Source organism: Apium graveolens, chromosome 11 (genome assembly GCF_009905375.1).
Source record: "Apium graveolens cultivar Ventura chromosome 11, ASM990537v1, whole genome shotgun sequence".
Taxonomy (NCBI): Eukaryota; Viridiplantae; Streptophyta; class Magnoliopsida; order Apiales; family Apiaceae; genus Apium; species Apium graveolens.
In genome coordinates, this window is record NC_133657.1 from 90,227,100 (window position 1) to 90,244,389 (window position 17,290).

At 37.5% G+C, this 17,290-nt stretch overlaps 1 protein-coding gene across 1 annotated transcript in view; it reads left to right on the forward strand.

Annotated features, from left to right (window-relative positions):
• LOC141695688 (uncharacterized) overlaps positions 1-17,290 on the forward strand; it is a 133,480-nt gene that overhangs the window by 18,844 nt on the left and 97,346 nt on the right. Inside the window, exon 4 of the mRNA XM_074499916.1 lies at positions 3,564-4,817. Within this exon, the coding sequence (XP_074356017.1) occupies positions 3,564-4,817 (1,254 nt within the window). The remainder of the gene's footprint in view (positions 1-3,563; positions 4,818-17,290) is intronic.

Here is a 17,290-nt window from a genome sequence, read left to right on the forward strand (position 1 = left end):
GTTAGGCCAATGTGTGCCTTGGATCCAGTAGTTAGAGCAATGCTGTGTGCCTTGCTCGGGGTTAGTGCGTGACTGATCAGCAGCCTAACCTTGGTTTTTAAATTAAAAGTATAATATCCAATTCTAAATCATAATCCATTGTTCACTTGATATTATAATCATATTCACCTGATGATCATTATTCTCAGTTTTGTCATTGTGACTTGCTGAGCTAGTTAGCTCATTTGTGCGATGTTGTTTATATTCTTTCTAGTTAAAAAGGAACCAGTTGGTAGCGAGGATCCCCAGTCCAGCGCGAGAGCTAGGGGTTCAGGTTGAGAAAGCTGAGCTAGTAGGCTTCTTTTGGGATAATTTAAGTTCGTAAAAGTTTGTAATAATGTTTAATACTCAGTTTGAGTTTGAAATAGTTGGGATTTGAACGGTTTGTAATATATTAGTGTGTGTGGCTTGTGTGCATACTTTAACCTGTTGCGGTCCGTGGTGGTTGGTAAGTAGGGTCACTGCATATATTATTATTATCGTTATTATTGTTATAAGCAGGTTATAAATAAGGTGTGTGTGTGGACCCCAAACTTCTGACCCGGGTTTGGAGGGTGCCACAGGTTTGGTATCAGAGCTACAGGTTATAAGTCACTGACACAAGCCTAGGTTGACGGGAATGGGTAGAGGGATATGATTAGAAGTAAGGTATAGGATGATAGAACGTCGAGAGGTTGAGTGTTATGGTATAACCGGTATTAGTATAGTTTGCGTCGTGGTACGAGATTCTTATATTACGATATGATTTCAGATAGCAGAGATGGCCGACTCTTTTATTCCCGTATCAACTGATCACTCAGAGCCTTCAGTTGGAGCACCAGCATCAGATCCACGTCCTGTTATTCCACCAGCATTGGCTATTCTACCTCCACCGGTGTTGCAGCCCGTACCATTGCAGGCTATTCCACCTCCAGGCATGAGGTCACCTGTTAGAGGACCCCCACCTGCTGATTCAGGCTTTACTAGTCATTCAGTCACAGGAGTACCTTTCCAGTTCTCTTCCTATCATGTCCCATATCATCAGTTTGAGGCTTGCCTTATGGAGCAGCGATTCCTACAGGGTCAGATCCAGGAGTTATTACATATCATGCGTACCAGAGAGATGGGGAGTGGTGAGAGGCGACTTAGGGAGAGGCTCCAGGCGTTTCGTAGAGCAGCTGCTGTGAGGATTGCTGAGGCTACACATGAGGACATCACCCCTGATTTCCTAGTGGAGTGGGCTAAGTGGGTTCTAGAGGAGCTGGAGGAGATAGGAGGTCCAGATTTGCCATGAGCCAGAGATTCTGAGATGGAGATGCTGAGCAGTGTTGTTATGGTTATGTAGTATGTACAGTAGTGTGTAGTGTATATCAGTACTTTTGAGTTGTATTTATAGACTAGCGATGTTGACTAGTGAGTAGGTTATTATACCCTTTTTGCTTTTACTTTCGAAGCGTCTTTACACTTGTACTACCTAAAACTTTTGATCTATATATATCAGTACCTTTTTCCTTTCCAACACTGTCATTTACTTTATCGCACCTGTTTTACTTTACCTTATTTATTGCACCAGTATACCCTGTGATACCATGTACCCTGTTTTCCATAACTGTTTATATTCTGTAAAGAAGCATGCAATTTACTTAGTTACAACTGTTTTCAAAAAGAGATATTCCTGTTTTACAAAACTTTTCTTTTATACAAAGATTTGATTCAAAAGCTAAATAAATTGATTGATTCTTTATAGAAAATGCCTCCCAGAAGAAATACCCGCACCAACACCCAGAATGAAGAAACCAACAACAACAACAATAACAACCAAGATGAGACAAACCAGAATGTGAACCCAAGACCCATGGACCCAGCAATAGCCCAGATTCTTCAAATCTTGGCCCAACAAACAGTTCACCTGGCACAACAACAGCAGAGACAGACCAATCCCCAGGTAACTTTCAAAACTTTTCAGGCAGTAAACCCACCAGAATTCAAGGGTTCCTTAGAGCCAATTGAAGCAAATATATGGTTAAAGGAAATAGAGAAGGCATTTGCCTTGGTAAAAGTGAAAGAGGAGCAGAAGGTTGAATTTGCAAGTTACTATCTGAAGAATGAGGCCACCTATTGGTGGGAGATGGTGAAGACATTGGAAAGCACAGATGTTATTACTTGGGAAAGGTTTAAGGAATTGTTTTTAGAAAAGTATTTTCCTCAGTTTGTTCAGGATCAAATGGAGCTGAAGTTTTTAGAATTAAAGCAAGGGAACATGTCGGTAACAGATTATGAGGGGAAGTTTGAGGAATTGTCAAGGTATGTGCCGTCGTATGTTGATACTGATAGAAAGAAAGCTAAGAGATTCCAGCAAGGCTTGAAGCCATGGATCAGAGGAAAGGTAGCTATTTTTGAATTGGATACCTATGTCGGGGTTGTACAGAAAGCTATGATCGCAGAGACAGAGAGTGAGATGTTCCAGAAAGATAAGGAAAGCAAGAAAAGGAAAGTTGAGGGAAGTGAGGGTCAGTCACAAACAAGGAAGTTTCCAAATTTTAAGAAGGGCAAGTTTCAGCCAGGGAGAAATTTTAATTTTAGGAGACAAAATGCAGGAGACGGAGGCCAGGGCAATCGTCCAGCTAATGTGAATCAGCCGAATTAATTGAGATTAACTTTTCTAGATTGTCAAGTATGTGGAAAGAAGCATGGAGGAGTTTGTAACAAGTTGAATGTGGTATGTTTTAAATACAACCAGAAAGGGCACTACTCGAGGGAGTGCCGAAATCAGCCAGCAAGAGAGCCAGCAAATAAGGATCAGCCTATCCGAAATCCAGCAGTGAAGGTTCCAGCCATTGGATTTACATGCTTCAAATGTAGAAAGCCAGGACATATGGCCAGGGATTGCAAGACACCAGCCCCAGTCAGTAATGCATTGAGGATTATAGGATCTACCCCAACAGTGAATGAGACTCCGAGGGCTAGAGTTTTTGACATGTCGGTGAAGGATGCGATCCAGGATGTGGATGTCATGGCAGGTACGCTTAATGTGAATTCTTTATGTGCCAAAGTGTTAATAGATTCGGGAGCAACTAGATCGTTTGTTTCACAAGATTTTGTTAGTAAGTTAAATTGTCCAGTTGGGTATTTAAATGAAATAATGACTGTGGAATTAGCAAATCAAGAACGTGTAATTGTTAACCAAGTTTATGGGAATTGTGAGATTGAGATTTCTGGTAGTAAGTTTTGTGTAGATTTGATACCGTTTAAGTTAGGAGAATTTGACGTTATATTAGGAATGGATTGGTTATCCAAGCATGATGCTCAGATAGATTATCGAAATAAGAAAGTAATGGTAAAAACGCCAGACGAAAGGATAGTAGCGTTCAAGGGACAAAAACAAGTAAAGAAGTTCTTAACGATAATTCAATCCAGGAAGTTACTACGGCAAGGATGTGAGCATTTCGTAGCATACGTGATTGACAGAAGTCAGGAGCCAGCAAAACTTGAAAATATTCCAGTAGTGAATGAATTCCCAGACGTATTTCCTGACGAATTTCCAGGACTTCCTCCAGATAGAGAAATTGAATTTGCGATTGACTTAGCACCTGGAACCGAACCAGTATCCAAGGCTCCGTATAGAATGGCGCCCGTTGAGATGAAAGAGTTAGCAAAGCAATTACAAGAGCTGTTAGAGAAAGGAGTAATCAGACCCAGCGTATCCCCGTGGGGTGCACCGGTATTATTTGTCAAGAAGAAAGATGGAAGCATGAGACTATGCATCGACTATAGGGAGCTCAACAAGTTGACAATCAAGAACAAGTATCTGTTGCCCAGAATTGATGATTTGTTTGACCAATTAAAGGGAGCCAAGTATTTCTCCAAGATCGATTTAAGATCGGGATATCATCAACTGAAGATTAAGCCAGAAGATATACCGAAGACAGCTTTTCGAACAAGGTATGGACATTATGAATTTCTAGTAATGTCTTTTGGATTGACCAATGCCCCGACAGCGTTTATGGACCTGATGAACAGAATTTTCAAGGAATATTTGGACAAGTTCGTTATAGTATTTATAGATGATATTTTGATCTATTCAAAGACGGAGGAGGATCATGCGGAACATTTAAGGACAACTTTGGAGATTTTAAGGAAAAAGAAGTTATATGCTAAATTGTCGAAGTGTGAGTTTTGGCTACAGGAAGTTCAGTTCTTAGGACACATAGTCAGTAATGAAGGGATCAAAGTGGACCCGGCAAAGATCGAGGCAATTACGAATTGGGAAAGACCGAGAACACCCACTGAGGTAAGAAGTTTCTTGGGATTGGCAGGATATTATCGACGATTCGTTCAGAATTTCTCAAGAATTGCAACACCATTGACAAAGCTTACACGAAAGAATGAAAAGTTTATATGGAATGACAAGTGCGAAGAAAGTTTTCAGGAATTGAAGCGGAGATTAATCACAGCACCTGTTTTGTCACTTCCAGACGATCAAGGGAATTTCGTAATTTATAGCGATGCTTCTTACAAAGGATTAGGATGTGTTCTTATGCAGCACAACAAGGTGATTGCGTATGCGTCAAGGCAATTGAAACCACACGAACAGAAGTACCCTACTCATGATTTGGAGTTAGCAGCTATAGTTTTCGCTTTGAAGATTTGGAGACATTATTTGTATGGAGAAAAGTGTGAGATTTTCACGGATCACAAAAGTTTGAAATATATATTTACCCAGAAGGAACTTAATATGAGACAAAGGAGATGTTTAGAATTGATCAAGGATTATGATTTCTCGATTAATTATCATCCCGGTAAGGCGAATGTTGTAGCAGATGCGTTAAGTCGGAAGGAAAGGTTAAATGTGTTATCCGTACCTGAAGAGATATATAAAGAATTTCAAAAAAATTGGAATTGGAGATTAGAATTTGCAAGCCTGAGGAAGCAAAAGTGTACAGTATGATTTTCCAACCGGAGTTATTGGAGAAAATAAAGAAATGCCAGAAAGAGGTAATGGATCAAGATATAAATAGTTTGGTAGGTGAGGAATTATGCACGCAACAAGATGAAAGATGATTAAGGTATTCTTAGGTTCTCTTCAAGAATTTGGATTTCACCAGTGACGGAGCTGAAAAATGAAATTTTACAAGAGGCACATAGTTCAAGATATTCCATCCATCAAGGGAGTACCAAAATGTACAGAGATTTAAAGAAGTATTATTGGTGGCCAAATATGAAGAGGGAAATTGCGGAATGGGTTAGCAGATGCTATACCTGTCAGAGAGTTAAAGCAGAGCATCAGAGACCAAGCGGATTGCTACAGCCATTGGAGATTCCAGAGTGGAAGTGCGAACATATTACCATGGATTTCATAGTTGGAATAAAGGACAAGGGCTAATCATGATACGATTTGGGTTATAGTAGATAGACTTACCAAGTCAGCTCATTTTCTGCCTATAAATGAAAGATTTTCGCTCAACAAGTTAGTTCATATGTACTTGAAAGAGATCGTAGTTCGTCATGGAGTTCCAGTGTCTATCGTATCTGATAGAGATCCAAGGTTTAATTCAAGATTCTGGAAGTGTTTTCAAGAATGTTTGGGAACAAGATTGAATATGAGTACGGCCTATCACCCCCAAACGGATGGCCAAAGTGAAAGAACGATCCAGACAATCGAGGACATGCTACGTGTTTGTGCTATTGATTTCAAAGGAAATTGGGATGAGCATTTACCCCTGGTAGAGTTTGCCTATAACAACAGTTATCACGCCAGCATAGGGATGCCACCTTATGAAGCCCTTTATGGACGCAAATGTAGATCTCCAGTATATTGGGACGAAGTAGGAGAACGCAAAATACTCGGACCCGAATTGGTGCAGCAGACAAAGGAAGTTGTTGAAATTATCCAGAAAAGATTAATAGCCGCACAAGATCGTCAAAGGAAATATGCAGACCAGTCAAGAAAAGACATGGAATTTGAAGAAGGAAGCTTGGTATTATTGAAAGTATCACCGTGGAAAGGACTAACGAGGTTTGGGAAGAAAGGGAAGCTAAACCCAAGATATGTCGGACCTTTTGAAATCCTAAAGCATATTGGCAAAGTAGCTTACGAGTTGGCGTTACCTCCGCACATGGAGCATATTCACAATATTTTTCACATATCAATGCTTAAGAAATATAATCCAGACTTCAGGCATGTAATAGAATATGAGCCAATAGAACTTCAAGCAGATTTATCATATGTAGAGAGTCCGATAGAGATTCTAGAGGAAAGAGAGAAAGTATTGAGAAATAAAGTGGTAAAGTTAGTAAGAGTATTGTGGAGAAACCCAAAGGTTGAAGAGTCAACCTGGGAGTTAGAAAGTGATATGAGAGAAAAGTACCCTCATTTGTTTTCTTAGAGATTCTGAGGACAGAATCCTTTTAAGGGGGGAAGGATGTAATATCCGGGATATATCGTGTAATTATTTTTGCTATTATATAATTATTATGTATGTTCAGTATCTATTCTGTGAGTTAATTGTTAAGTGTTATCTGTACTTGAATATTCAAAAAATTAATATTAATTGAGTATTTTAATTTTTATATGTCCAAAATAAAATATAGATAATTGTCATATCTTCCTAATTATTTTTATGTTGGTTTATGGATTTATAAGAATCATATGAAATTTCTAAAATCTTTTTCCGGGTAATTAAAATCTATTTTATAAAAACGGGAACCAACCGACGTCAACCGTTGTTACGTTTTTGGAACCCGAAACTCTTTCGAGAACTCCTTCCTAACCAAATTGTAATATTCCGAGCATATTCTATGTTTCGACTTTTTCGATCCAACGTACGGTTTGTCCTGCGCGGGTCCCGGCGCAACATTTTCGATACAATATTCGTTTCGGTAAATCAATAAAACCTGTATTTTTGATACACGGGAGCTTTTTATTAAACTATCACAATTATCACTTCGTAATACGTGTAACCAGGCGCTGAGACCAAGACCGCAGTACAAATTGTACTGATTTGGATAATTATCCCGAAAACCGATACAGTTTGGATCAGTTTTTACAAATAAACGTACCGTTTTATATCCGGAATGATCCAACGGGATACTAATTTTCCGTAATTATAAATAGCCTTTTACCGTATTTTATTTCTTATCAAAATCATTTGTAGACAGATAATTATATAATTTTCAGAGAAAAACCCTAATTTCCTAAAACTGTTCTAAGAATCAAACAAGCATTCGGAGGTGTTATTGAATTCGGTTTGGAAAGCTCGAGTAACCAATCTGAAGGTCTTGAAGAGCTCTACCAGATTCTGTAATCCATACACCTGCAGAAATCAAGGTTATTTTTCTAAAAATTTATTTATTTTCGAATTTATTTTATTAAAAATATGAATTTTTGTTCGGATGATTGTCTGTATGATTTGATGATTGCATGTTGTAGAGCTTGTTTTCCTGATGATTTTCATATGTCATACGTCTGATTTGGAGTTCAATAACATGTTCAAATTTGAGTTTGATTTTCGAATTTTAAAATTAGGGTTTATAACCCGTATGAATGTTCTTAATTGAAATTTGGGGGTTTCTTATTCTGTGATAGATTGATGTTGTGTTATAGTGGGTTGTGTTCTATGTGAAATTTGCAATATAGTCATATAAGTTTCATGAACCAACGAGGTCTGTAGAGAAGGGAGTTGTGTTTTGAAGTTTTCCGATGTTCGCCGGAAACTGGAAAATTTCACGGTCAAATTCCGGCCAACTCAGGGATTGTTAGGTTGTTTTGATTGCATGGTTGTGTTCGTGGCTGTAGATGTGATCTGGAGGTGTTGGTGGGGTGAGGAAGCCGGGAACGTGTTCTCCGGCCATCCCCGACTTTTTCCGGCGACTGGACTGCAAAATTGCAGTTTGGTCCCTGCAGTTTTGAAAACGATGCAGTTTGGTCCCTGTAGTTTCCAGACTTTGCAAAAATTGGATTTCTGTTTTAAAAATGTTTAAAAATCATATTTCCTATTTATTTTTATTATAAAAATTCGTTTTTAATTTTTGAAAATTCTAAAAATTATTATTTTAATTCTAAAAATTATTTTTAATTCACAAATAAATCTAAATTAATTAGTTAATTAATTTCAGTTAATTTCTAATTGATTAATTGGTCAATTAATTCGAAAATTAATTGATTAATTGATTTAATTAATTATTAATTGATTTTAATTAATTATTTAATTAGATTTAATTATTTAAAAATGATTTAAAAATTCTGAAAAATAGTTTCGAGCTTTAAAATATTATTCTAAATTATTTCCAAGGCTCGATAATTATTCTAAAATTATTTCAGAGCCAGAATTGGCCAACCGAACCCTGTTTATTAACCCGAAATTGATCCAACGACCCGTTTTAATTCTGAAAAATGTTTTAAAAATCATTTTAAATACCAGAAAACCTATTTATGACCCTAGACTTCTTTATAAATAATATATATTATGTGCTATATGTGACTTCTTAATTGACTATCGGTCTATATATTCGGTGTTTACTTGATTATTGCATAACTTTCAATTCGTTAATCGGATTTGGGTAAAACGAAGGGTAGATAGAAGTATGTGTTGAATAGAATTCCATGAGTAAATTATTGATAGATGCTTATGATATGTGAGCAGAAGAGGCAAGACGTAGGAAAGGGAAACAGATAGTTGAGGAGTAAGATGCTTGTGATTGGAAGCGAGTGCAGTGTAGTAAGCTAATATCAGGCAAGTATTCTAAACTTTCTCGAAATATTGTAATACGTGATAGTCTTGTTGATATTGCAAGTGCTTTGAAGCACTGAAACCTAAACCCTGATTCTAGTTATTGTTCTTGAGCCATGAACCTTATTCTTTCTAGACCATTGATTGTTGTATACCTAAACACAAATCTCAAGTATACGATATTACTCCACAAATACATGTAAACAAAATCCCAAACACTGAGTTGAATTACTTGTACATTCAATCATTGTATCCTATGCTTTGAAAGCCCAAATCTTTGAAACCCTGAAATGTTGATTCCTTTGTTATCTAATTCTTTCATTACCCAGCATCCAAGCTTTTAAATTGCCTTATTGATCCTTACAAGGATTGAAACCCTTTCATTGTTAAACATTTATTGTTGTTAATGATTTCGGTTATTGTTTATTATTGCATATTCTGTTATTATGTTAGAATTGGATTGTTTTTGTAAAATTGTGGACTAGATTTGTGGTCAGACCATATAATGGTCAAGTTAGGCCAATGTGTGCATTGGATCGAGTACTTAGAGCAATGTTGTGTGCCTTGCTCGGGGTTAGTGCGTGACTGATCAGCAGCCTAACCTTGGTTTTTAAATTAAAAGTATAATATCCAATTCTAAATCATAATCCATTGTTCACTTGATATTATAATCATATTCACCTGATGATCATTATTCTCAATTTTGTCATTGTGACTTGCTGAGCTAGTTAGCTCATTTGTGCGATGTTGTTTATATTCTTTCCAGTTAAAAAGGAACAAGTTGGTAGCGAGGATCCCCAGTCCAGCGCGAGAGCTAGGGGTTCAGGTTGAGAAAGCTGAGCTAGTAGGCTTCTTTTGGGATAATTTAAGTTCGTAAAAGTTTGTAATAATGTTTAATACTTAGTTTGAGTTTGAAATAGTTGGGATTTGAATGGTTTGTAATATATTAGTGTGTGTGGCTTGTGTGCATACTTTAACCTGTTGCGGTCCGTGGTGGTTGGTAAGTAGGGTCACTGCATATATTATTATTATCTTTATTATTGTTATAAGCAGGTTATAAATAAGGTGTCTGTGGACCCCAAACTTCTGACCCGGGTTTAGAGGGCGCTACAATTGAAGCAAGGGAATATGTCTCACTGGAGTATGAGAAGAAGTTCACAGAATTGTCAAGGTTTGTGACAAAGTATACCAGCAGTGAGGAGGAAAAAGCAAATAGATTTCAACAAGGATTAGAGCCTTGGATCAGAGATAGAGTGGCTATGTTTGAGCTTGATACTTATACAGGCGTAGTACAGAAAGCTGCTCTGATTGAGAATAATGGGATGCAGTCAAGAAAGGAAAGGGATAACAAGAAGAGAAAGGTTCCATTTTATGGAGAAAAGACTGAAGCCAGAAATTCATAAGATCGGAATGTAAAGAGGATTGGATTCCATAAGGGCGGAAATTTTCAAAAGAAGGGAAATTTGAGCAAAAGACAAGAATCGAAGGGGAACAACCAGGCAAGCCAAGGACAAGTTGGAGAAAACAGATTTTAGAGACCAAAATGCAAGCATTGTGGAAGAAGGCACCCCAGAGTGTGTAATAAGCTGAGCATGACATGCTATAGGTGCAACCAGAAGGGACATTTGGCAAACGAGTGTAAGATGCCCAAGCCAGGAGTTACATGTTAAAAGTGTGGAAAGACTGGACACATAGCTAGGGAGTGCAAGACAACCGAACCAGTTAAAGCTCTGATGAATGTGGCAAGTACCAGTGCAAACGTGCCAGCTGAGGTATTGGCATTACCTCCACCACCTACAACAAATCTGCAAGCAACGGTAAGGACATTCGATTTGAAAATGAAGACGCTGTTCAGAACTCTGAGGTGATAGCAGGTACACTTTTACTAAATAATGTCGAAGCTAAAGTATTTATTGATTCGGGAGCAACGAGATCTTACATATCAGAAACTTTTGTTGATAGACTTCAATATGATAAAATGGTTATGAACGAGGTAGTAAATATGGTAATTGTGAACCAAGAGAAGATTCCTGTGAGTCAACTCTGTCCGAAGTGTGAGATTGATATTTCGGGGTATAAGTTTTTAGCCGACTTGATACTCTTCAAGTTGGGAGAGTTTGATATAATTTTAGGTATGGATTGGTTAGGGAAGAATAATGCCCAGATTAATTATAAGTCCAGGAAAGTGTATTTAAAGATGAAGAGTGGAGAGAAAATAGTATTTAAGGGACAGAGGCAAGAGCAACTGTTTCTTACAATCATTCAGGCTAAGAAGTTACTTAGAAAAGGTTGTGAGTCGTTCCTAGCTTATGTAGTGGATTCAGAAAAGGGCAACCCTAGTATAGAAGGTATTCACATAGTTAATGAATTTCCATATGTGTTTCCAGACGAACTACCAGGCTTACCGCTAGATCGACAAATCGAGTTCGAGATCAACCTTGCTCCGGGCACAGAAGCAGTTTCGAAGGCCCAATATAGGATGACACCAGCAGAAATGAAAGAGTTGGCGAGCCAGTTACAAGAATTATTGGACTAAGGAGTGATACGGCCATGTACGTCGCCATGGGGAGCACCTGTCTTGTTCGTAAAGAAGAAAGATGGAAGTATGCGATTATGTATAGATTATCAGGAGTTGAATAAGGTGACTATTAAGAACCGATACCCGCTACCAAGAATAGATGACCCATTTGATCAGTTGAAAGTAGCAAAGTGCTTTTCAAAGATTGACTTAAGATCAGGATACCATCAATTAAAGATCAAAGAAGAAGATATCCCAAAGACAGCATTCAGGACAAGATACGAACATTAAGAATTCTTAGTAATGCCTTTTGGATTGACTAACGCCCCGACAGCATTTATGGATCTGATGAATCGGGTATTTACAAAGTATTTGGACAAGTTCGTAGTGGTATTCATTGATGACATCCTTATTTATTCAAAGTCGGAAGAAGATCATAAGCAGCATCTGTGGATAGCATTGGAGATACTCCGACAAGAGAAGTTGTATGCTAAGTTTTCTAAATGTGAGTTTTGGTTAAAGGAAGTTCAATTTTTGGGGCACGTCATTGGAGATGAAGGAGTTAAAGTAGATCCGGCAAAGATTGAGGCGATTATGAGTTGGGAGAGGCCAAAGACACCTACAGATGTGCGAAGTTTTCTAGGATTGGCAGGGTATTATAGAAGATTTGTCAAGAATTTTTTGAAAATCGCCACGCCATTGACTAAGTTAACCAGGAAGAATCAGAAGTTCGAATGGAATGCAGAATATGAGGATAGCTTTCAAGAGTTGAAACAGAGATTGGTAACAGCTCCGGTGTTAGTACTACCAGACGACCAAGGAAACTTTGTGAATTTCAGGGATGCTTCACATAAAGGATTGGGTTGCGTGCTAATACAACACAATAAGGTGATCGCGTATGCGTCAAGACAGTTAAAACCGCATGAATTGAAGTACCCGACGAATGACTTGGAACTAGCCGTCATAGTGTTCGCACTTAAGATTTGGAGACATTACCTCTACGGGGAAAAGTGTGAAATCTACACGGATCACAAGAGTTTAAAGTACATTTTCACTCAGAAGGAGCTCAATATGAGGCAAAGGAGATGGTTGGAATTGATTAAGGACTATGATTTCTTGATAAATTATCATCCTGGAAAGGCGAACGTTGTAGCCGATGCTTTGAGTAGGAAGGAAAGATTGAATATGATAGCAACACCAAAAGAATTGTCTGAAGAGATTAAGAGATTTGGATTGGAACTTTGTGATTGTGAAATAGTTGAAGAAGTTTGTCGTGCAATGGCTTTTCAGCCAACACTAGGGCAAAGATAAGGAAATGTCAGGAAGAAGTAATGGAGAAAGAGAAGAATCAGCTAACTGGAGAAGAGATTGGTACTTAAAAGGATGAACAAGGTATACTAAGGTTTTCCTCATGTACCTGAATTGAAGAATGAGATTTTGCAAGAAGCCCATAATTCAAGATTTTCAATCCATCTGGGAAGCACCAAGATGTATCGGGACTTGAAGGAGAACTTTTGGTGGCCAAATATGAAGCGGGAGGTGGCAGAATGGGTTGCAAAGTGTTATACTTGTCAGAAAGTGAAGGCAGAACATCAACGACCAAGCGGATTAATTCAACCCCTAAAGATTCCAGAATGGAAATGGGAAAATATTGCTATGGACTTTATAGTGGGACTACCGCGAACGAAATCCGGACATGACGCTATATGGGTTATAATTGATCACCTTACGAAGTCGGCGCATTTCCTTCCAATTAATGAGAAGTCGTTATTGGACAGATTGGTTCATCTATATGTGCGTGAAATCGTTCTAAGACATGGAGTACCCGTATCGATAGTTTCAGACAGAGATCCCCGATATAACTCGAGATTCTGGAAGCAATTTCAAGAGAGTCTTGGCACGAAGTTGAACATGAGTACGGCGTATCACCCGCAGACTTATGGTCAGAGCGGAAGGACAATTCAAACAATCGAAGACATGTTGCGCAGTTGTGCAATTGATTTTATAGGAAGTTGGGATGACCACTTGCCATTAGTAGAATTCTCCTATAATAACAGCTATCACTCCAGTATTGGCATGACACCATACGAAGCTTTGTACGGACGGAAATGTAGATCACCGACAAGTTGGGATGAAGTAGGAGAAGGAAAGATTTTAGGCTCGGAATTGGTACAACAGTTGCATGAGACAGTTAAGTTAATTCAAAAAGGTTGCTTGCTGCTCAAGATAGACAGAGAAAGTATGCGGATCCAGTGCCTAAGAATGTTAGATTCCAAGTAGATGAAGCCATTTTGCTGAAGGTGTCACCAAGGAAAGGGTTGTCTATATTTGGCAAGAAAGGGAAGTTAGCACCTAGATATATAGGTCCTTTTGAAATTTTGAGTCAAGTGGGGAAGGTGGCCTATGGGTTAGCCTTACCACCTCAGTATCAGCATGTGCATAATGTGTTCCATGTGTCATTGCTTAAGAAGTACAATCCTGATGTTAACCATGTGATAGAATATGAACATGTAGAAATTCAGGCAGGCCTGTCATTTGTGGAGCACCTGTCAAATTACTCGACCGGAAAGTAAAGAGTCTTAGGAATAAGTCTGTAAAGTTAGTGAAAGTACTTTGGAGAAACCCCAAGGTCGAAAAATCAACTTGGGAGTTAGAGTCTGTTATGCATTCCCGGTATCCTCATCTGTTCTCTTAGATTCTGGGGACAGAATCCCTTAATAGGGAGAGGATGTTACGACCGGAATTTTGTGTAATATTATTTGTGAACTTTGTATAATATTAGAGCCGAATGTAAATATACTTAATGATTGTACGTTGTGTGAATGAAAATTTCTGCATTATAAATTGCTTTATGTAGAATATGATTTTTCAAAGCAAAAGTTTATTTATTTCCCTTATTTTTGATTTATAAGGAATATTCTAAACCTTGGAAAAATTTTCTTTTAAAAGTTATTTCATTCACAAATTTCAAAAGTGACCTTATAAAATTTCTAAAAATCCAAGTTATTTTATGGTATAAATTTTATAATTTTTGAACTTGTATTTTATTTTATAAAAATAAATCTTTTTGTTATAATTAGCAAATTACATGGAAACCCTTGCATGCAAATCACACTTCCATTCTATTAAAGGGCAAAGGAGACCTTTCCAACCCCACTAACTCACTTGTTGTTAACCAAATTACCACATTAACCTTGCATGCAAAATGGCCTAACTTTAGCTAGAGGGTATTCTTGTACATTCTCATTTCCACTCATTTATTTTAGTCAATCAAAGGTATAAAACCAAAAAAAAATGTGAGAAATCATTTCACTCACTCCACACTCGAACTCACCTCTCTTTTTCTCTCCTCCCCCTCCCTCTCCTTGCTCTCGGCCGAGAACCCCCTCCCCCACTCCCTTCCATTTTTCCATCCCATTTCTCATCTTCTCTATTGTAATTCTTCCACCTATATTTATTTTATATACTTCCCAAGAGTTTTGTGATTTGGGAGATGAAGTTTCATGGTTGCATGTGTAGCTTTTGTGTGATCTCGAAAGAGAAACTCTTGATTCTTGTGAATTCAAGAGCTCTCTATGAGATACATTTTATATATATTTTAACTAAGTGTTTTATGGAGAAACCATGCTTTAAAAACCATTTCATGCTACTGAAATTTCACTATATAATCATGTTTAGCCATGCATGCTAGTTTTAAGATGTTAATATGATGATCAACCATGTGGTGTATGCTTCTCTTCTCGAAATCATGTTTTCATGTTTAAAAATCTATAAATTCAAAATATTTGTGCTTGAAATAGATTGTTTCCATGATATATTTCTTAATAATAGTTAAGAGAAGTTATATTTCATGATTATTAAGGTTGAGTAATAGGTGCAAGTCGAATTTACAAGAATTTAAACTCTATGTTTTAGCCGAAATCTTGTTAAGTGTTTTCCATGAGTTGCATGTTATATTTTTATTTGCATGTTGGTGTCTAGGGCATGGATGATCTACACTCCTGTTGAGGCACTATTTTAGGATGTTGATGCACTAGGTTTGCTTTGGTAAAGGTTGGATGTTTGATTAATAAGTGGGAGTCAAGGTGGAAAGGGATTAGTTAGTGTTTGCATTTTTCCAGATTTGATGCACTAGTTTATGGGGAAGTTTTGAATGAGCATTTGTTGTGCAATTTGAGGCCCAAGCCACCAGAAGCTAGCACTAGGAGTATATAATAGGTTTTAGGTGTTTGTTGGAGGTTTGTAAGACGTTTGGTTAGGTGCACGAGTGGAATCACAAAATCTGTCCAGCATGGGACAGTTTTGTTGTAACTTAGAAATAGGAAGTTTTGACCATGTCATAGGTAGGCCCTCATTGGGCCCTATTGGGCCTTAGTTAGAGGGAGTGTCAGAGGAGTTTTTCCAGCCATAGTTCATAGGTTTGGAGTTATAATAATGTGTCACAAGTTAGTTCAAGTCAGGACCTTTTCTATCCAGAAAAATAGGGGAACCATGGACTTTAAGCTTAACCTAGGGAGGCCCAAGCTAGGCCCTTGAGCCACATCAAGTTTGGGAGTTGCTTTATGATCAGAAGAGTCTAGTGTAGAAGTTTTGGAGGTAAAATTGTAGTGTAAGAGTGTCTAATGCACTCAAGAAACCATAGATGTCATTCTGAAATTTACCTTAGTAAGCACCTTCACTTACCACATAGTTTTAGAGCATTTATGAGTGAGGCCTAGGTTGACCACTATAGTTTCAGGATAGCATAAAGCCAGTAGAGTGAAAGGCCCAAGTGAGGGTCAATAGGTTTTGGATAGTTTAGTAAAGGCACATTGAGTTTACACTGCGAATGTGTGATAACTAGTTCTTATATATATGATGCGAGTATCCTGATTTACCTTGTTATACCCGGACCAAGTGATTCTCAAACCTATCTTCGTATTATATAGAAATGTCATGAACCCTCAAGTACTTATTGCAAGTATATCAAAAATCATACCATGCTAGTATACCAATGTAATCGGGATGCCATGATAAAATAGAGAATTGTTATAATACCTGATTGATCCTTTTGATTAACATGCTATTGATTACTGAGAAATCTTGATTTTACACCCTGATGCTTGATTTAACTCTTGTAAGAACCCCGATAAAAACTTTATCTTAATACCTAAAAGCCAGATATTCTTTAAAGTCGTTCACGATTATTTGATAACCCTATCCTTACCTTAAAGCTTGACATCCTGATATACCTTGAGCTAATGATCACTTTCTTTATATCTTAACACCTCTATCATACTTGTAACCAGTAATGCTTATCTTCTTGATATTCTAATACCTATACCTTGTCTAAAACCATTGCTTTAAGCCTAGTTTGGCATTACTCTTTCATATTATCCAATAACCCTACTAAATCTCCTTGTCAAAATTCTTGTAAATGGAAACCTTTCAATTACCCTGATAGAGTAAAGTCTAGTGGATCATGGCCCTAAGATTTAGTGAACATAATTCCAGTGTTTCAAGTCAATCTACAATCCCTTGATAAAGATGTTTACTGTTTAAGAAATTTTATTATCAATCGGCATCAGTTTTTGAAATGATTAAAATTCGGATTTTCAGTCCCAAAGGGGGATAAATGTTTTCTTTAAATAGTGGACCTGGACTGAGACGCAAGTCCTTTCCACACTGATATTTTAGGCTTAAAAGTTTCCTAGGGATCCCATTAATGTTTTAGAACCCAGCGAGGTTCGGGATTACTTCGCGGCTGATCACCGGCTGTAATTCGTAGCGTCATAAAATAGTTTTTGATTAAGATATGATTTTGAAAAAGTTTTTGATACAAGGAAATGATGCCATCACCCAAAAGTTCATCTCTTGTTATTATTAGTTATATCTTCACATTGTCATTCTTTCATATATATCTCAATTTATGTTTTGTATCATATTGTTTAGCACTTATTGAGCATTTGGCTCACTACTTGCTTTAACCCTGATACTATAGCTAGCAGCTATGGTTAGATTCAAGCAGAAAGCACATAAGACTTGT